The following is a 21449-nucleotide window of genomic DNA, read 5'->3' as shown; positions in this document are numbered from 1 at the left end:
GTACTGGGCACTTTGCATACATTTTCTCATTTAATCCTCATGACAATTCTTTTTGGTTGGTACTATGTTTTTTTTCTTTTTCTTTATGTTTTTGTTGAGATGTAACAAATTTTTAGCGTACAGCTTCGTGAATGTTTGCATACTCACACCTGTGTAACCACCACCCAGATCAAGGGAAACGTTTCCACCACCCAGAAGTCTCCTTTGTGCCCCTTCCCAGTCAGAACTCTTCCCCCATAAAGGTAGCCACTATTCTGACCTCTAGCATCATAGTTTTGCTTGGTCTTGAACTTCACATAAGTGGAATCATATATTACATACTCTGTTGTTTCTGGCTTCTCTTGTTCAACATGATGTCTGTGAGATTTGTCCATGGGTAGGCGCTGTTATCAACCTCTATTTTATAGCTGTAGAAACAGGATCAGGAAGGTTAAGTAGCTTGCCCAAAGTTATGCAGCTGGACAAATTCAGGATTTGAATCCAAGAGATCTGACTCCAGAGCTGCCATTCCTATCCACTAAGTAAGAATTAGTGATAAACTTCATGCAGCAGAGCACTTTTCACACCTTTATTTTGTCCAAACCCTTGATTTACTGATGCACTGTCATCATTAAAAAAATAGTCTTAGGGAAGTTATCTTCTTCAGTGTAAATAGTACTTTAACTTCCCACTTGGTAGAATGGCTATTTTTAGCTCTGCAAAAGATATGACTGTGCTGAAGGTTGAGTGGGTGACCAAATGGAAAATCCGTGAGTTGGGAAAGTCATGTGGGATTATCCGGGGGAAGCTAGGACATGAGACACATGCAGCAATGCCTTTCTAATGTCAGCAGGGAAGGGCTTGGAAGTTTTGCAAACATGCGTGGATTTTTTAGATCTTAGCCTCTGATGTTCAGAACTTGTGTTCCTATTTTTTTTTAATGCCTCATTGGATACGTGCCTGCCTCAGAGTACTAGTCGCTAGTCCTGTGGAGACAGAGAACGTGTTGGCAAAGAGAAAGTGGAGTGTAAGCCAAATTGCCGACATGTAGTCAACTCGGAAGAGAGATGAATATCATACTGTGTACATGGTTAATATGATTTTTAAAAAATTGTGTGTGTGGGTAATTTCAAACTTAGTGAAAGATTATAATAAGAATACAGAGAACTTCCATAATACTCTTTACCCAAATCTCTAATTTTTACCATTTGCTGTATTTGCTGTATTGTTCTCTCATACACACACGTATATGTGTGTATATATACACATATATACAAATGTATGTAATTTTTCCTGAACCATTTGAAAAAGTGGATTACATATATTATGCCCCTTTACCCCCTAATACTTCAGAATGTGGTTACTAAGAACAAGGGTATTCTCTTATGTATAACTACAGTACAATTATGAAATTCAGAAAATCTGTCATTGATACAATACTTTTAAACTAATCTCATGTCCATATTGCAGTTTCATCGGTTGTCCTGACGTTCTCTGTAGCATTTTTTTTCCTAGTATGGGTCCAATCCAGGATCACGCATTTTGTTTAGTTGCCATGTCTTTCTAGTTGTCTTTACTCTAGAACAGTTCCTCAGCTTTTTGTAGGATGTCTCTCAATTTGGGCTTTGCTGATGTTTCCTCATATTGAGAAACAGGTTATGTATTTTTGGCAGGAAATCTAGATAAATGATGCAGTGTCTTTCTCAGTGCACCCCATCAGAAAGTGCGTTATGTTTGTCTATTTATGACGTTAATTAAAAAAAAATTTTTTTTAATTGCTGTCATGATAGTTTACAACATTGTGAGATTTCAGTTGTACATTATTATTTGTCAGTCACCATATAAATGCGCCCCTTCACCCCTTGTGCCCACTCCCCAATTCCCTTCCTGCTGGTAACCACCAAACTGTTCTCTCTGTCCGTGTGTTAGTTTATATTCTACATATGAGTGAAGTCACACAGTGATTGTCTTTCTCTCTCTGGCTTATTTCACTTAACATACTACCCTCAAGTTCCATCCATTTGTTGCAAATGGAACGATGTTGTCTTTTTTATGGCTGAGTAGTATTCCATTGTATCTATATAACACATTTTCTTTATCTGATCATCTGTCGAGGGACACTTGGGTTGCTTCCACTTCTTGGCTATAGTGAATAATGCTTCAATGAACACAGGGGTGCATAAGCCTCTTTGGATTGTTGATTTCAAGTTCTTTGGATAAATACCCAGAAGTGGGATAGCTGGATCATAAGGTATTTCTATTTTTAATTTTTTGAGGAGTCTCCATACTGTTTTCCATAGTGGCTGCACCAGTTTGCGTTCCCACCAGCAGTGAATGAGGGTTCCCTTTTCTCCACAACCTCTCCAACATTTGTTATTTTTTGTCTTGGTGATATCACGTTAATTTTTGTCACTTATCTAAGGTAGTGTCTGTCAGTCTATTCACTGCAAAGTTATTATATTTTCCTTTGCAATTAATAATTTGTCAGGAGATATTTTGAGATTATGAAAATACCCTGTTCTCTTGTACCCTACAGATTTAGCACTTGTTGATGAGTTTTGCCTGAATCAGTTTTTACTATAATGGTTTCACAATGGTGATTTTTCTGATTCTATCATTTCTTATATATTCCTTTAAAACATTCTAATGTAAAAAGGCATCCCACTTATTTATTTACTTATCTATTTATCAGTGTGGACACATGATTTCTTATTTTATTCAGTGGATTATAGTCCATTACCATCACTTATTTTGATTCTCAAATTTTCTGAGATTTGACCTGCAGGAGTCCCTTTCAGCTGGCTCCTGTATCTTTTTGACATGGCATGGCTCCCATAATTTTATTGAGGAGTTCCTTCCTTTTTGGCACAACAAGATGTTCTAGGTTCATCTTTTATCTTTTCCAGAGGCCTGGAATCAACCATTTCTTCAAGGAAAGTTTTTTTAGTGAGGACTAGTATTTCAAAATGAAGATTTGGATGCTAATTGTGCTCATGCATTGCTACTGGAGTGTCATTGTTTCTAGGTCTTTTTGTTGGTAAGGCTAGAAAAATGTATTTTGGAGATTATGAATTTATAATTATGCCTCCAATTCTAATCCTGCCCCACAGCATTCTTCCTTGGTTTCCTCATTAAAATATTTACTTTTAAAAATCATTACAATATTTACTCATTTGCTTAGTCCTACAATATACACAAAATAGTTTCATAATTACTATATCCATATTACTATGAAAAATAAACCTATTAAGAAGAGTTCAAGATTTATATGCATTTTTTGTCTTTAAACTAAATATATGTATATAATAAAAGTATTCTATTCAGAATTTACTTGGAATAGGTTCTTTCCTGCCGCTTTTCCCCTGGTGATTATGTTATTCATTTGAAATACTTTTGAATCCAATTGCTTCTCTTTGAATTGAATGTGAGTTTTCCCCCTCATCCTTGTTGATTTAATTTTATTTTCTGAATAAATAAAATATTATCATGATTTAAACATCAAAACTATATTAAAATCTATGCAGAAATAGCAGTATAATGATGTATGCCTGAAATTTATACAATGTTATAAACCAATGTTACTGCAATAAAAAAATAAATTAATTAAAAAAAACTGTGTTAAAAGACATATTCAGAGATGTGTCACTCTTCCCCTATCCCTTCTATCCCTTTACTCATTTCTACCACTCATTAGAAGTAATCAATTTCGTTTATTTCTGGCTTACCCGTTTAGTGTTTCTTTTCATCAAGATAAGCAGGGAAAAATGGAATGTTTCGAGTTTGTGTGTCACCCTTGTGCAGGGAGCATGCTAATCTTCTCTGTGTGGCTCTAATTTTTGTGTATGTGCTGCTGAAGTGAGTACGTGATATGCTTTCAGCAGCGGCTGAAAGTCAGAATAGGACAGTGTAGTGTGGATCAGATAAGGATAAGGTGGAAGGATGCTGTGGTTAGGGAGACAGTGTGGTGTGATGCATGAGAGCATTGGCTTTAGATGCAAACAGGCCTGCTTTCAGTTTTGCCCCAACCGTTATTTACTTGCTGTGTGATCTTGGACAAGTCATTAAACTTCTCTGAGCCTTCCTTCTTCAAAAGGAAATATTAGCACATACTTTATAGTGTTATTTGAGTATAAAGTAATAACACGTATACAATTTTTGACAGTACTCATAATTGATAATTTAATAATAGCAATGGTAATTCATTACATAGTTATGAGATGAGATCAATGGCAGAGAAATGCATTTAATAGTATTGCATGGTTCTGCATTTTATGGGATGTAGCAAAAACGGTTCTAAGAGGGAAGTTCATAGTGATACAGGCTTACCTCAAGAAACAAGAAAAGTCTCAAACAACCTAACTTTATACCTCAAGGAACTAGAAAAAGAAAAAATGTACCCCAAAGTTAGTAGAAGGAAGGAAATAAAGATTAGAGCAGAAATAAAGGAAATAGAGACTAAAAAGACAATAAAAAAGATCAATGAAACTAAGACCTGGTTCTTTGAAAAGGTAAACAAAACTGACAAACCTTTAGCTAGATCACCAAGAAAAAAAAGACTCAGGACCGGCCCCGTGGCTTAGTGGTTAAGTGCACGTGCTCTGCTACTGGTGGCCTGGGTTCGAATCCCGGGTGCGCACCGACACACTGCTTCCCCGGCCATGCTGAGGCCGCGTCCCACATACAGCAACTAGAAGGATGTGCAACTATGACGTACAACTACCGACTGGGGCTTTGGGGGTAAAAAAAAAAAAGGAGGAGGATTGGCAGTGGATGTGAGCTCAGAGGCAGTCTTTCTCAGCAAACAGAGGAGGATTAGCGTGGATGTTAGCTCAGGGCTGATCTTCCTCACAAAAAAAAAAAAAAGACTCAAAATCAGAAATGAAAGAGATGTTACCACTGATATGACAGAATACAAAGGATCAGAAGAGACTACTATGAACAATTATATGCTAACAAATTGGACAACCTAGAAATGGATGAATTCCTAGAAACATACAACCTACTGTGACTGAATCACGTTGAAATAGAAAATCTGAACAGGCCGATTACTAGTAAGGAGATTGAATCAGTAATCATTAACCTCCCAACAAACAAAAGTTTAGGACCAGATGGCTTCACGGGTAAATTCTACCAAACATTCAAAGAAGAATTAAAACCAATCCTCCTCAAATTCTTCCAAAAAAATAGAAGAGGAGGGAACTCTTCCAAACTCATTTTACGAGTCCAGCATTACCGTGAAACCAAAACCAGACAAGGATGCCACAAGACAAGAAAACTGCAGGCCCAGCAACCAGAAGGATGTGCAACTATGACATGCAACTATCTACTGGGGCTTTGGGGAAGGAGAAAAAAAAAAAAAAAAAAAAAAGAGGAGGATTGGCAATAGATGTTAGCTAGCTCAGAGCCAGTCTTCCTCAGCAAAAAGAGGAGGATTAGCACGGATGTTAGCTCAGGGCTGATCTCCCTCACCAAAAAAAAAAAAAAAAAAAAAAAATAGAAAACTGCAGGCCAATATCCCTGATGAACATAGATGCAAAAATCCTCAACAAAATATTAGCAAATTTAATACAACAATACATTAAAAAGATCACACATCATGACGAATTGGGATTTATTCCAGGGGTGCAAGATTGGTTCAACACCCACAAATTGATCAATGTGATATGCCACGTTAACAAAGTGAAGGATAAAAATCATATGATCATCTCAATAGGTCCAGAAAAAGCATTTGACAAAATTCAACATCCATTTATGATAAAAACTCTCAACAAAGAGGGTATAGAGGGAACACACCTCAGATAATAAAGGCCATATATGACAAGCCCACAGCTAACATCATACTCAATGGGGAAAAGCTGAAAACCTTTCCTCTAAAATCAGGAACAGACAAAGCTGCCCGCTCTTGCCGCTTTTATTCAACATAGTATTAGATGTCTTGGCCAGAGCAATTAGGCAAGAAAAATAAATAAAAGGCATCCAAATTGGAAAAGAAGAAGTAAAACTGTCACTATTTGCATTTGACATGATATTATATATAGAAAACCCTAAAGGCTCCGTCAGAAAACTGTTAGAAGTAATAAATGAATTCAATAAAGTTGCAGGATATGAAATCAATACACAAAAATCAGTTGCATTTCTATATACTAATAATGAACTATCAGAGAAATTAAGAAAAATCCCATTTACAATTGCATCAAAAAGAATAAAATACCTAGGAATAAATTTAACCAAGGAGATGAAAAACCTGTGTATTGAAAACTACAAGACATTAATGAAAGAAATTGAAGAAGACACAAATAAATGGAAAGATATCTTGTGCTTGTGGATTGGAAGAATTAATATTGTTAAAGTGTCCATACTACCCAAAGCAATATACAGATTCAATGCAATCCTTATCAAAATTCCAATGGCATTTTTCACAGAAAAAGGACAAACAGTCCTAAAATTTGTGTGGAACCATAAAAGACCCCAAATAGCCAAAGCAATCTTGAGAAAGAAGAACAAAGCTGGAGGCATCACACTCCCTGATTTCAAACTATATTACAAAGCTATGGTAGTTAAAAGTGTGGTATTGGCATAAAAACAGACACATAGATCAATAGAACAGAATAGAGAGCCCAGAAATAAATCCACACATATGTGGCCAATTAACTTATGACAAAGGAGCCAAGGACGTACAATGGGGAAAGGACAGTCTCTATATAAGGTTGGCCTCAATGAATGGTGTTGGGAAAATTGGACAGCCACATGCAAAAGAATGAAACCAGACCACTATCTTACACCATACACAAGAATTAACTCAAAATGGATTTAGAGACGTGAATGTAAGACCTGAAACCAAAAAACTCCTCGAAGAAAATATAGGTTTACGGTAAGCTTCTTGACATAGGTCTTAGTGATGATTTTTGAATTTAATACCAAAAGCAAAGGCAACAGAAGCAAAAATAAACAAGTGGGACTATATCAAACTAAAATTCTACACAGCAAAGGAAACTACCAACAGAATGAAAAGGTAACATACTGAATGGGAGAAAATATTTGCAAATCGTATATCTGATAAGGGGTTAATATCCAAAATATATAAAGACTCCTACAACTCAATAGCAAAAACAAACAAACAAAAAGCCAATCTGATTTACAAATGGGCAGAAGATCTGAACAGTTATTTTTCCAGAGAAGACATACAAATAGCCAACAGGTACATGAAAAGGTGCTCAACATCACTAATCATCAGGGAAATGCAAATCATAACTACAATGAGCTATTACTTCACACCTGTTAGAATGGCTATGATTAAAAACACTAGAAACAAAAAGTATTGACGAGGATGTGGAGAAAAGAGAACCTTGTGCACTGTTGGTGGGAATGTAAATTGGTGCAGCCACTATGGAAAACATTATGGAGGTTCTTCAAAAAATTAAAAATAGAACTACCATATGATCCAGCAGTTCTCCTTCTGAGTATTTATTTGAAGAAAATGAAAACACTAATTTGGAAAGATAAATACACTCCCATTTTCATTACAGCATTATTTACAATTGCTGAGATATAGAAACAACCTAAGTGTCCATTGATGGATTAATGGATAAAGAATTTGTGGTATATATACAATGGAGTATTATTTAGCCGTAAAAAAAGAATGAAATCTTGCCATTTGTGACAACACGGATGAACCTTGAGGGTATTGTGCTAAATGGAATAAGTCAGACAGAGAAAGACAAATACTGTATGATCTATCTTATGTGTGGAATTAAAAAAAAAAATATATATATACGTATAAAAGCAACTAAGCTCATAGATACAGAGAACAGATTAGTGGTTGCCAGAGGTGGAGTATGGAGAATGGGAGGAATGAGTGAATTATTTTTGTTTTTGTTTTTAGTTTAGATAAATTAAATAAAAAATAGTACTGCATGGTTCCCACAGATGAAACTTTTCAGGTGAATAGACAACAGACTTAAACATTCATGATCGTAGTACCCAAGTATCAAAATTTCCCAGAACAAGAGTGTGTAGGTAACTTAATCAGAAAATTTAGAGTATACTTATAACAAAACCTGTAAGTTCCTAGAACAGTTCAAGACTGGAGTTGGCAAACATTTATATAAAGGGCTAGATGGTAAATATTTTAGGCTTCATCATAATTTAGAGTCATAGAGTCTGTGTTGGTACCACGTTTGTTTGAAACCCAGTTCTATTGTGTTATTTTGGTCAAGCCATGTAATTATTGTACTTTGGTTTCCTCATTTGTTAATGGAATGAGGCTTGTTGTGAAGACTAAATGAAATAACTCTTCACGTTGTTATATGAATGTTAGTTTATTATTATGAAGCAAAGTTTGAAGACAGTGTTGGGAGGGTCGGCAGCACAGATCTCAGAGTTGCTGACTGGCGGCAGGGCTTGCAGCTCAAACAGCCTTGAACCTGACAAACAACCTTGGATCTGATGCCTGAGACTTTGAGGAGGGTGGGATGCTGCCCTAGAGTCCTGCTGATATCTGTGGTGAGAAGACAGAGTTCTGTAAATATGTGGGATGAAATAGTGGAAGATACTCTAGTAATCGTCTGAAATGATTGGGAAGCTCTAAGTTTAGTAATGTTGTAAATCTTATCTTCCAAAAAATATTTGTCTTCTCTGCCTTTTGCTGCATTAAGCTCCAAAGCCAGATGAGACAAAGTTCTAAGCATTGTAGAGAATGGTATTAAGCGATTCAGGAAATATAAGTATAGAATTAATGCCTCTCCTTTTTTCTTCCTAGTCCTTTGTTCCCAAGCAGCACTTTTAGCAATATTATTAATCTCTGTCAAGTTATGGCATGATCATCAAAGTATATTAGATTTCAGAAACTTGTCTCAATTGCTACCTTTCTCTACACACACAAGAGGCTAAGACTCAGGCACCACAAAACATATAATTAACATCTGCCACTTTGCTTCTACATCTGGTCTCCTTTATGGTGCTCTTCTCCAGGTTTCTTATGTTGACTTTCCTTCTCTTCATCCCAGACCCTTATCTGCTGCCCCTGATGATTACATATGCTTTGACTCTTCTCTTGCCCCCTGGATCCTCGCCTTGTGGCCTGCTCTGACTTCTGGTAACTGCCTTTCCTCCCTCTGTCTGGGCATTCTTCTGGTGATCTCTGTGGCTACTTACAGGCCCAGGCAAACCTAAATTTCTGTTACTCTGACCTTTAATTTACTAGTAAGATTCATACATGTCTTTAAAGTCTTTCGTTTAATTAATTTAATCTAATGCTTATTTTTAATAAAATTCTAACAAGTCTTCTGTTTTTTTTTTCAAGGAAGATTAGCCCTGAGCTAACATCTGTTGCCAATCCCCCTCTTTTTTTTTTTTTTTTTGCTGAGGAAGATTGGCCCTGGGCTAACATCTGTGCCCATCTTCCTCTACTTGATATGGGATGCTGCCACAGCGTGGCTTGATGAGCAGTGTGTCAGTCCATGGCCGGGATCTGAACCAGCAAACCCTGTGCCGCCGAAGGGAGCGCGCAAACTTAACTGCTATGCCACGGGGCTGGCCCCCAATAAGTCTTAAAAAACTAAAAATGTGTGGTGGGACAATGAAATTTGTATAGTGTAGTTGACCAAAGGAAAAAAATGTGTTCAGAAGGTATCAAGAGATAAATCAGAATTAAAAATTAAGGAAGTCAAAGTTACAGATTTTTCACATTCTCTAATGGCTTAAGAGTGGTTAGGGACAGAATATTTAATAGAGATTTTTTCATTGTTTCTTTTTTTTTTTTTTTTTTAAAGATTTTATTTATTTTATTTTTTCCCCCCAAAGCCCCAGTAGATAGTTGTATGTCATAGCTGTACATCCTTCTAGTTGCTGTATGTGGGACTCGGCCTCAGGATGGACGGAGAAGTGGTGCCTCGATGTGCACCCGGGATCCGAACCCGGGCCACCAGCATTGCAGCACGCGCACTTAACCACCAAGCCACAGGGCCGGCCCTCATTGTTTCTTTAGACTGTAGTCTTTTGTTTAATCTTGCTCATTTTTCCATGACAGTTTAGAGACTCCAGTTGTACTGAGTGGTGTGTTGTGGTTACCTTTGTTTCTGTTAGCTTATAATGCTAATATGGACTTACAATAAAACAATGTCAGTTAGATTATGAAATTTCTGGTTTCTTTGCTTTATAATTCACTATTTGTAATTATAAATAATGAGCTCTGTTTGAATTGGCGTTATTTCATTTGCATAAAGCATATTAACAATTGCTATTACAATGAACATAGCAATGTTCTTAAAATTTGGGGGTAAGAAAGAAACCTATTGTGAGTTTTGGTATACAGTCATGCACTGCATAATGACGTTTCAGTCAATGATGGACTACATATACAATGGTGGTCCCATGAGATTAGTACCACATAGCCTAGATGTGTAGTAGGCTATACCATCCAGATTTGTGTAAGTACACTCTATGATGTTCACACAATGATAAAATTGCCCTACGACACATTTCTCAGAATGTGTCCCCATTGTTAAGTGACTCATGACTGTATAGTAATAAAGTTTAAAAATTAAAAATACCCAACCTTCCCAGATTAGTCTTTTATAGTTTTTTTTTTCTGATATTATTATAGAGATATGCTGGGCTACATGAGATCAGTTGTTCTCTCAACTCTTGGACACAGTGATCAATCACCCTGCTGATTCAGAAGATGTTATTCCTTCAGCTGGCAAGAGTGGGGAATACACACGCTTTTACACACGCTTTTATTACACAATAGTAGCGATCCCTAATACTTCTATCCTGTCATTCCTGTGAAGGATTTGTGACTCCTGAGGCAGTGTGGCCTTCGTTTTGCCCCATTCCTCACTACTGTGGTAGAATTTGTACAACCTTTGTAGGGCTGTTACCTGTGCAGAGTTTTCTGGAGCTCTTGCCCCTAAAATCCTTTCAGAAATTCTTAGTGCTGTCTTAGGGAGTCTTAGGCCTCATTTTGAGACTCTGCACTATAGATTTATTATATAAAAGTAATTAAATTACTTCTATAAGTAAAAGATTTAAGAAAGACCAATTTGAAGTTTTCCCATGGGTCCTAAGTTTTCCTCACCTAAAATGTATAAATGAAAAATGATAGTCTAAGTCACTCTTACTGGCTCCCCAAATGGTAACCACACCTGTGTCTTATCAGTTGCCAGTGTTCTTAGCTAAGGTTGTACCAATTCTTGAATCATTGCATTTGTAACTAGAGTTTAAAAAATGGAGCCAGTAGAAGCTCAGTCTCTGTTCTCATGCAATGGGCCTCATGTTGAAATGATTCAACAATCACTCGTGGAGGGACTTTTCTGTGCAAGCATTGTCTAGGCACAGGGCATACAATGGTGAATAAGACGATCTTTGTCCCCAAGGATATTACAGTTCGGTAATGGAGGATGAGAGGTAAATGAACAATTGCACTATGGTATGTTAAACTTGGCAAATTACTTGATCTTCCTAAGCCTCTGTTTCCCAGATCTATGGCATGAGAATCTCATAAAGGTTGTTAGAATTAAATGAGATGATGAATGCTGAGTGCTTAGCTTAGAGCTCAGCATATGTAGCAAAAATTATGTGGAGGCACGAGAGTGCTTACCCAGTCTTGGGGGGAGTAGCCGGGGGGATGTCAGGAAAAGCTTTTCAGCAGAGGTGGTGGCTGACAGAGCTGAATTCCGAATGAGGTAAGATGGTTGTCCTTTGTTGCTTGGCCTTCGTCTTTGAGCATTAAACTGCACTGCTAATATGTCAATATATTGTATATAGTGTCTCAAGAGCATGAAAAGTAATGTTACACAGTTCTCTTTTATCCTTAATTTTCTTTCTTTCAGAGAATTAAACATGGTAGCCTAATTGACTCAGTTAAAACAATCTGTGTGGGCGATCATATTGAATGCATAAATGGAGAAAATATCGTTGGGTGCCGTCATTATGATGTTGCTAAGAAGTTAAGAGAATTAAAAAAAGAGGAACTCTTTACATTGAAGTTAATAGAACCTAAGAAGGCATTTGGTAAGTTGGGGGTATGTGTATATGTGTGTGTGTGTGTGTGTGTGTGTGTCTCTCTGAAATGTTACCTTCCTCAGCTTATCTTTCTAAGGGAAATGAGAACTGAGATGTGGTATCATGTGTTTTTAGTATATCAGTTAAGAACATAGAAAATGATAGACAGCACTATTTATAAGGGATACAACTCTTGAAGGAGAAAAAAATTGCCTAGAAGGACATATTCTAAAAGACATTTCGAGTTACAAAGTCTAATAATGTCTAGTGACTTTGACTTTGTGGCAGTTCCAGACTCTAAGAACAGCACATTGTATTTCATTCATCCTGCTGGGCAGTAGGTTTTTGATTGAGCTCTCTAAACCATAATAATTGTCGTTCATAGACCTCAACAGCAGAAACTTCAGTTACACATAGAATTGGTATTTAAAGTAGTTATCTAGTCTATTTTAAAGACTTCCTTCAGTACTTTTCCTCCATTGGCATTTTGAATTTGGCAGCATGAGATGGTATGACATTACTTCCACTTTGGTGTGGCATCTGTACTTGCTTGGTTTTAGCCATGGCAGCTGTGTTCCAACTATTGTTCAAACCCCCAGGGCCATCTCATCTACAGGAAAATGTGCCAGCTTCTCTCTCACTACCCAGCACTATTTTAATAAGCCAAATGATGGCCTAGTGTTCATCAGTGTTAAAATATCTTCAGCGTAATCATTCTAGGTCTGCCCTTACTCATCCATGACCCCACCCACCTTATGTTCTTTCTTTTGCTTACAGAACATAAATATTCCTTATAGTTTGTCTCTAATGGCTATTTTCTCAGGGAAGTTAATGAAAATGGTGGGAGAATGCAGTGGGTCTGGGGAATTACATTTCCTCTCCCTTGTTAAGTAAGTGACAGATCCTAGCCATATGGAAATGGAAATTTTCTCTGCTTCCAAGTGATTTTATGCCATTTAATAGAAATACAGTGTAGGTGATATTACTTCTGGGAGACAGAGTTCCACAGATGATGTAAGAAAAGGATGCCTTATGCCGGTGCTTCTCCTGGAGAGACCATTCTAGGAACCAATACTATAGATGCTGTGATTCTGCATGGTGTATCCTGGCATCTGAGCTCACTTCTTCCAGAAGAAGGTGGGCAGCGCTCAGGTTTCTATCCAGCAGCACCTTTTGAAAAGGCTTTGTTTGCTAACCAACTCCCCAGGTATCATAGCATATAAACTGATAGGATGTAGGCAGTTTGAGATAGATATTCTTATTTGATGTAGACTCTTTGTAAATCAAAGTCATTCTCTTAGTACAACTTAAGGAATATAATGTCTTGATACATTTATCTCCACCATATGATCTATTTTCTAGCGTTAATCTTTTTCCAGTTGTCGGCGTCTAAATCTTGTGGTCCCTGTATCTTTGTAGAAAGTTGCTGATACACTTTAACTTGGATGCTAGGTTGGTATTAGTCTTGGATGTTATAGAGGTCATTGTATTTAGCAATTATTGCTCCATGGTTAGATATTTTCCTTCAATATCTGAGGCACGTGTAGATGGTTGGTGTACCGTACTGCCTTATGTACCTGGCTACTATTGAATTTGAACCTGCTCTCTGTTGCCTCACGTGAATTCTATGGACACATTTGAGAAGGAACTGGGTAGGATTTTCCTAATGTGGGTTTATTATTTCAGCATCCCAAAGTCTGCTGGTGGTGTGGGTTAGGATATGTGGAAATTGATTTTGGAGCAGTGATAGGTTTTTAGAGCAGTGATAGGTTTTTATTTTCCAAGGTTTCTATGGCAGCTTAACTCAACTCAACCCAACTTAAATCTATTGGTCTATATGCATTTTCCACTCTGAGTTGGTCCTTGACTCTGGGCCCTAGCCTAGAGATTTCTCTGTTAGAAGTAGGCCTTGCTGCTCTGCCCATCCTTTAGCCTTTAATTTTGCTACTTATCTTTTTGCCTCTGGGATAAAGGCAACACTAGTTTGTTCCTCATCCTCTGGCTTCCTCCCAGCACTTGGCTCTTTGCCAAGGAGGGAGTATACATCAGGAGGTACTTGGGGGATCAGGCTTCCCCCAGTATTTTTGGTCTGAATCCTATCTTTTGCTATTTCCTCCCTTCCTGTGTTTTCTAGCATTATCATTGATGCATTGATTCAAATTTTATAGTCCTTCATGATTATCTGACTCTCTGCCATCTTGGATTCCTACCTGGAGAAGAGGGCCAGTCTAGATGTGGCAGAATTTTCTCTTCTCTGCATTCACATAGGCCGTCTTGGCTAAAGCCAAGTCATTTCTGGGACTTTACCAAAAGCTGTCAGAAATGGCCACACACTCCAGTATTTTGACATTTTCCTATTAACTTTTCAAAAAATTTAGCCTGGGGAGACATGTGGACTGTGTCCCAAAAAACAAGATGGCATAGTGTAGTTGGCTGCTTTGCAGTGGCATAACAAGGATGATGAGCACATGGATATCTCAGCCATGGATGGGAGAATCCTTACTGCCTGTTCCTGTTTCCATTATCTTACAGCCACCACTAGCCACATCTCATTCAAAGGGCCATTATATGTGCCAAGATTCTTTGATTGAGAGCTACAAAATAAACACTTTCTAATTTAATGAAAAGTCATTTTTGGGAAGACTATCAGGTAGGTCTCAGAAAAAAAGATAGTGTTGATCAAGCCTTGGGAGGGTCAGGAACCAAGGCTGTTTCAGGGATGTGTGAACCAGGAATCTCTCATGGCACTGGCTTAATTGACACCCTCCAATTTTTTCCTGTCTTCATGTTATTCCACTCAGGATTCAAATTCTTGGGAGAGGGGGGAACTGATTAGATCACATGCCCATCTTGATAGTGGGGAAGGCAGGCTACATGATGGATTGGCCCACCAAAATCACACAGAACAGTGAGAGAGAAGTTTCCTTTTGGGTAGGAAAAAATTAGCAGGTGTTCATTTTACCATTTCTCCTAAGCTGTTACACCTTGTTCTTTAGACAGAGCAGTGTTAGTTTTCTCTTGACTTTGAATCTGATTCTAGCCATGCATGATACTTTCAGTCTGGGTGTATCAGAATGGATCTGGAGGGAGGAGGATATTATCAATTGGCTTTGGGTGTCTGGTCTCAAGGATTTTATTTTTCTGCTTGGTGTTGGGTGCTGTATAAATGGCTGTTTGGCAGTGGACTATCTAGAGACCATGATAGTATCAAGCTTTCTTTCAGGGAAAGAGTAAAGCCACATTCTTGGTGCTGGCCACCAGATTTGGAAGGGACCACAATCCAGATTTGGACTATATTCTGGGAAGTTCCTTTATTTATGTATCCCACAAATAATTTATTGAGAATCTACTATTTTCCAGGTACTCCACTAGGCACAGCAGATACTAAGAAGACTAAGCTATAGCTCTTGTCTTTTGAGGAGCTCACAGTCTAGTAGTAGTGGACTGAATTGTGACCCCCCCCCTAAAATTTGTATGTTGAAGTCCTAATCTCTGATACTTCAGAATGTGACTGTATTTGGAGAAAGGGTCTTTAAAGAGGTAATTAAGTTAAAATGAAATTCTGGGTTAGAATGGGCCCTGATCCAGTATGACTGGTGTACTTAAAGAAGAGGAAATTTGGACACAGACACACATAGAGGAGAATGCCATGTGAACATGAAGACAGCCATCTACAAGCCAAGGAGAGACACCTCAGAAGAGAGCAACCCTGATGACAGCTTGTTGTCAGACTTCAAGCCTCCAGAACTGTGAGAAAATAAATTTCTTTGGTTAAGCCAGGTGGTCCTTCATCATGGCAGCCCTAGGAAGCTAACACAGAGGCTGATAGGCCCCCCTCCCCGCCCAGTTACAGAGCAAGTTCTTTGACTATGGCAGTAGATCTTGGGCTCCCTAACAATCTAGAAGGTACAGGATGGATATCTTAGCAGTCCTCTGGCCTTGGGCAGATGGCAAGAACATACTGATGTTTTCATTCAACAAATATTTGAGCCATTAGTATATTCTGGTCTTAGGGTGCCAGTTGCCAAGATAGTAATAGTCACTGTTTCTTGAGAGTCTACTGTGTTCCATCACCATACTGCCTGCTTGGTATGAATAAGATCCAGTTCCTGCCTTCAAGAACCTCATTTCTAGTGGGTGGAGATGGATATGAAAAGAAATTCAGGGGCCAGCCCCGTGGTGTAGTGGTTAAGTTTGCGTGCCCTGCTTTGGCAGCCCGGGGTTCGCAGATTTGAATCCCAGGTGTGGACTGACGCACCACTTATCAAGCCATGCTGTGGTGGTGTCCCATGTACAAAATAGAGGAAGATGGGCACAGATGTTGGCTCAGGGCCAATCTTCCTCACCCCCCCCCCCAAAAAAAGAAGAAAGAAATTCAATAAAGGATGTTAGAGGTGCTAAAATGTACTGGAGGTATAAAAGTGGGAGACATCAAGTCTACCTAAGGAGTTCAGGAAAACTTCCTGAAGAAGGGATTTGAGCTGAATCTTAAGAGGCATTCTCAGTGAACACGTTGGGGAAGGTTGTCCTAGGGAGTAGGAATAGAATAAGCAAAAGTGCAGAGGTATGGAGCAGTATCATATGTTTGGGAATACCATGTATGTCAGTGTGATTGGAGTACAGGTCATAGGCGGTTGCATGGTAAGAGATGAAGCTCAAGAGTCAGTAGGGACCAAATAATCAAGGGCTTGATATATGAAGATAAAGAGTGGGCAATGGAGAACCGATGAAGGGGTTTAGGCAGAGGAGTAACATGATGAGGCTTGGATTTTAGAAAGGAAAAGAGATTGCAAATAATGACCCACAGAATTGTGGCTTGGGTTGAGGGATTGAGTGTGGTGCCATTCTTTGAGATGAGGAAAACTGGAAAAGAAATAGATTTGGATGAGAAGATAGAGAAGATTGTACCTTCAGTGCAGTTTTGAACCTGATGAGTTTGAAATCTGTGGGAGAATTCAGTTGGAAATGTGTAAGAGGTAGATGGATGTTGAGAATTGGGGCCTAGGGAATGGCATTTATAAGTAATTTGAAGCTATGGAAATCTGGTAACTCACAGTAATTAGAGAAAAAGACCAAAAACAGGGCTGTGGGGGAACCTCAGCATTTAAGAGGTAGAAAGAGGAGGAGCCAGCACAGTGAGGAATGGCCAGACATGGAGAAGATAGCTTCTGGGTGGCCTTTACCCAAGTACTCAAGAACAAGTCACTTGTCCCAAGAGCAGGTGCTCCATTTCAGCTTCCCTAAGTTGGCTGTAGGGCTCTGAGGGAGAAATAAAGGCCATGATAAAACACAGTCTTAGAATCTCCTGTGCTGGTTAGAGTTTAAATCACTGTTTTCATCCAGTGGATCTCAACCAGTGAGTTTAGATCACAAAGTAGAATAGAATTGAAAACTTCATAGTGCTTTGTGCCTAGTAATGGTAAATACTGTTTCAATTACATTGTTTCTGTATATATATGTGTCTTTCAGTTTTATATATATTTGTGTATATTTATGGGTCATGATATAATGTATATATTTCTCACTATGGGTCACAGCAAAAAACCATGCGAAAGCCACTGGTTTAAATGACTTCCTTGCTAAAAATTTGTAGTTTATTGGGAAATCTTTCCCATACCTAACATGGTTTCTCCTGGTCAGCTGCTTTCTGATCCAAATTTTCCTTCTTCTAGCCATGAGTTGATGGCAGTCTTCCCAGTCCTTATCAAGTATCGGTTGGAATGTGTCTAGTGGTATTTTTTTAGGGCATGGCTCACTTCCTTTCCCCTTTTGCCAATGAAAAGGAGCATGTCTCCACAATGAGCTCAACCCTGCAGAGTTTGCCCTGTAAACCTAGATTTTCCCAAGGCTATGAAAATCTGTTCTTCAATTTATCTGGCTCTAGGACCGGTTCAACTGGTTTGTTTCCTATGAGGCCTCTTAATTGCAGAAAAATATTAAATCTGAGGCTTCAATTCACTTTTACTTAGATGAGTCTCTACTTCATTTGTCCTAGAGAATTTCTTTAATTTGTGATTATTGCCCTTTATGAAAAAAGGTTTGTGGAAGGAGGCCTGAAATGTTTCTGTAAAGTGTTTTCAAAATCAGAAAGGGAGTTGAAAGAAAAAGTTTACCTCCTAAAGCTTGAATAGTCTTTGTTTTGGGGTTAGATTTGGTAACAGATCTCTGGGCTATGTCTTCTTTAAGAGGTTTCATTTCTGTGCTATGTGTCCATCAGAATAGGATGTTCAGTATGTGAAATACTTCTGAGTCCTTTGAGTCATTCACAGCTGGAAAACTCGGACCTCATCTTTGTGATTCACCTTCACTGGTGAACTCATTTTCAAAGACTAAGTCTATTTCATATTTAGAAACTTTGGCTTTTAAGTTTTATATGACTTTTTAGATAGACATTTCAAACATTTAAAGAATACTTTCTATTTTTCATGCTATTTCTAGTAGAAGACTTTCAACTAACAAACACTTTTGGTACCTTTTCACGTATACTAAATTCTACAAATATACTGGTGAATACGAAAAAAAGTTACAAAAGAGAAACAAGGTGTAAGTAGTTAAATACGTAGACTCTGTCATATATGGGTTTGTGTGATAATGTGACATTGGGTTAATTACTTAAGCTTTCTATGCCTTGGTTTCTTGATACAAAAAGTGAAGATCATAATAGTATTTACCACATTGGGCCGTTGTGAGGATTAAATGATTAAACACATGAGAAAATCATAGAACAGTTCCTTGGTGCATAGTCTTCAATAAAAATTAGTATTATGAAGGTGTAGCCTTTTCTTGAAGGAGTAATTTTGGAAACAAGATAAACCAACATGAAACAGGAAAAACAATGTAGGTGAGCTGGTGATTAGCAATATTTGTTGAGGACACGGGCACTCTTCCAGATCCTAGAAAGACATGATGGTATCACATCTCATATCAAATAGTGCAATATGTCAGTATATCATTGTAGTAGTTGCCATTCACTTTGCTAAGTACTTTCTAAGTAGGAAATAATTTAATCCTTACAACCATACAAATCAGTGATTTGTCCAAAATTTTAGAGCTACTGGTGAGTGATGGGGGCAGGCTTCTAACCCATACAGTGAGCCCCCAGAGCCAGCTCTCTAACAAGTGTTATGGGTGAGTCAGTATGTTTGCTGTCCTCAAGGAGCTTACAGTTTACCTGAAGAGGCAGGTACATTAAGAATCAAGTAATTCTATTAATAGCAGTAAGAGCTACCATTTATTGTTGCTTTATTAGAAGCGATATAGTATAGTGGTTAAGAGCATAGACTGAGCCAGACTGCTTGGGTTTAATTCCTCTCTCTGCTGCTTATCACCTTTGTGGGTTTGCACTAGTTACTGACCCCTCTCTGCCTGTCTGCTTATCCATAAAGTGTTGTGAAGATCAAATGAGTTATCATATGTGAAGCACTTAGAACAGTGCTTGGCACACAGTGCTACGTAAACGTAAGTCATTACTACCAGGACTACTGCTATTCTGGCCCGATTTCATCCTCATGCCATTCCTGCGGGGTTTTCAGATAAGTAACCTGAGGCTTTGAGCAGGTAAATACCTTGCTGAGGTCCCTCAGTGGTGGGCGGGAAGGGCAGGCACAGTACTCCAGTCCTGTTTGCTCCCGAGCCTTGTGTTCTTAACGTGGTGTTACTGCCTCTTTAGAATATACCACAAACTATGGCACATGCTAAAATGCAGATTTATACAAAGTGCAGTGCCGCTGAGAGCTGACTTGTCCATGATTGGGAAGGGTTCTAAGGCTTAGAGTGAAGGTGGCTGGGAGAAATGGTAAGATTGGGAAGGAACTTCCCCAAAGAGAAAGCCGTGGGATGGATGGTCTATTGTAGGTCCCAGCAGCATCAGGGACCAGTGTCCCATTCCCATGTAACTCCACATGAGAGGTGACAGGATGTCTGGTAGAGTTGTGTAGAGAATCAGAGCTTTAAGAGCTGTGGCTTTACAGTCTGAGGTGAAAGACCCCCTGTGCTCTGGGCTCAGCCTGCAAGTGGACAGGCTGACTTGGCCGTAGAGTCTGTGTGGGACTGAGCACATCTTCAGCCCTCTAGATCCCAAGAGGGGGAGAGAGACTTCAAAGTAAAACCAAGGCTCAATTTCTCACCAGGCCTGTGGAGTGGGGGCCTCAAAGTCAGATTCAATCTGACATTTCTTATCTCCAGAATTGTGGAATAAGATTTTAAATCCACTATACAAATTTAAATTGGTGTTCAGAGAAGGAGAGATATGAGTAGGCTGGACCAGGTGAGAAAGATTTCTAGAGAAGATTGCACTGGAACTTGGCCTTGGCAGATGGGGAGGAAAGTATAGACAAGGAGGGTTTCCTGTGGGAAGTGTTCAGGGCAGTGAAGAGCCTACTCTTGTAGGGACTGCAGCAAATCAGCCTGCAAAAACAGCTCCAGGCCATATTAAGAAGAGTTCTGAAAACTAGGTGGGGAACCTGAGCTTTTTTTAGAGGACAATAGGGGATCATTTAGATATTAGAACTCAAGAATGCCATGATGAAATAGATTTTGGGGAATTAAGCCCGGAGGAGCAATGTGGCTATATTTGACTAGAGGAGAAACCATGTCAGAGGCCACTGCAACAGTCAGGAGTAAATGGTAAAGGCTGGGGTTAGGGCGGCAGTGGGAATTTGAAGGAAAGTAAAAAGCCTGAGTCATATTGCAAAGGCAGAAATGGGAGTAGGAAGTGGATTGATGCTGCTTAGCTAAAAGTGAGAGGAGAGAAATTTCAGAAGAAGAAATGTCACTCCCGAGGTTTCTATTCTGGGAGCCTGAGATAAGAGTGATAGTTGGAAATGAGGCAGTTGGGATGTAGAAATGGTTTGGGGGAAAGTCCGGGAGAGAAGTTCAGTTTTAGATGTGCTACATAGTTTATCTGACGGTGGCACTCTTGTGTATTTTTTGGCAAAGGTTTAAAGCGCTCACAATTGACAAATTTTGGGGGGTAGAACATGCCACTTAATCATCTTTTTATGTAGTACCGTTTGTTCTGCGCTTCTTGTATCTAGCTAGACGTTGGTTTGGCATTTACCGCAAAGATACTATGGGAGGAGATAACGGAAGAGCCACTTACCTTTTGTGGATGTGGCGCATGTGTTAGATGAATACTGAGTGTAACTGATAAATGTGTTTTTAGTGAAAAGACCCAGCTGGATAAAGACCCAGGCTGTATATGTACTCTCTTTTACTCTAGTTGTAAACTCTCATTTAAAAACATTTTTATTAAATGCTCATGTTTTTAATCTGAGAAAAGTGAAATTATTATAATCTGTAATATTAAAAACTTTGTAATCTGTAGTTCCCAAGACATTTACCCTAAACAGTCATCGGTGTTTTTAGAACTGTATATATATATATATATATATATATTTTTTTTTATTGAGGTAACATTGGTTTATAACGTTATATAAATTTCAGGTGTACATCATTATATTTCAATT

At 38.6% G+C, this 21449-nt stretch overlaps 1 protein-coding gene and 1 non-coding gene across 2 annotated transcripts in view; one reads left to right on the top strand and one right to left on the bottom strand.

The window, feature by feature from the left end:
- The window catches only part of GIPC2 (GIPC PDZ domain containing family member 2), a 70819-nt gene that overhangs the window by 26542 nt on the left and 22828 nt on the right, over window positions 1-21449 (top strand). Inside the window, exon 3 of the mRNA XM_004431528.3 lies at window positions 11811-11991. Within this exon, the coding sequence (XP_004431585.2) occupies window positions 11811-11991 (181 nt within the window). The remainder of the gene's footprint in view (window positions 1-11810; window positions 11992-21449) is intronic.
- LOC147918078 (U6 spliceosomal RNA) lies at window positions 3738-3842 on the bottom strand. The gene has a single exon (XR_015549331.1). It is a non-coding gene; the product is annotated as a U6 spliceosomal RNA (small nuclear RNA).

This window comes from Ceratotherium simum, chromosome 2 (genome assembly GCF_057802395.1).
Source record: "Ceratotherium simum simum isolate JZ-2026a chromosome 2, ASM5780239v1, whole genome shotgun sequence".
Taxonomy (NCBI): Eukaryota; Metazoa; Chordata; class Mammalia; order Perissodactyla; family Rhinocerotidae; genus Ceratotherium; species Ceratotherium simum.
This window is presented reverse-complemented; position numbering and strand designations above follow the sequence as displayed.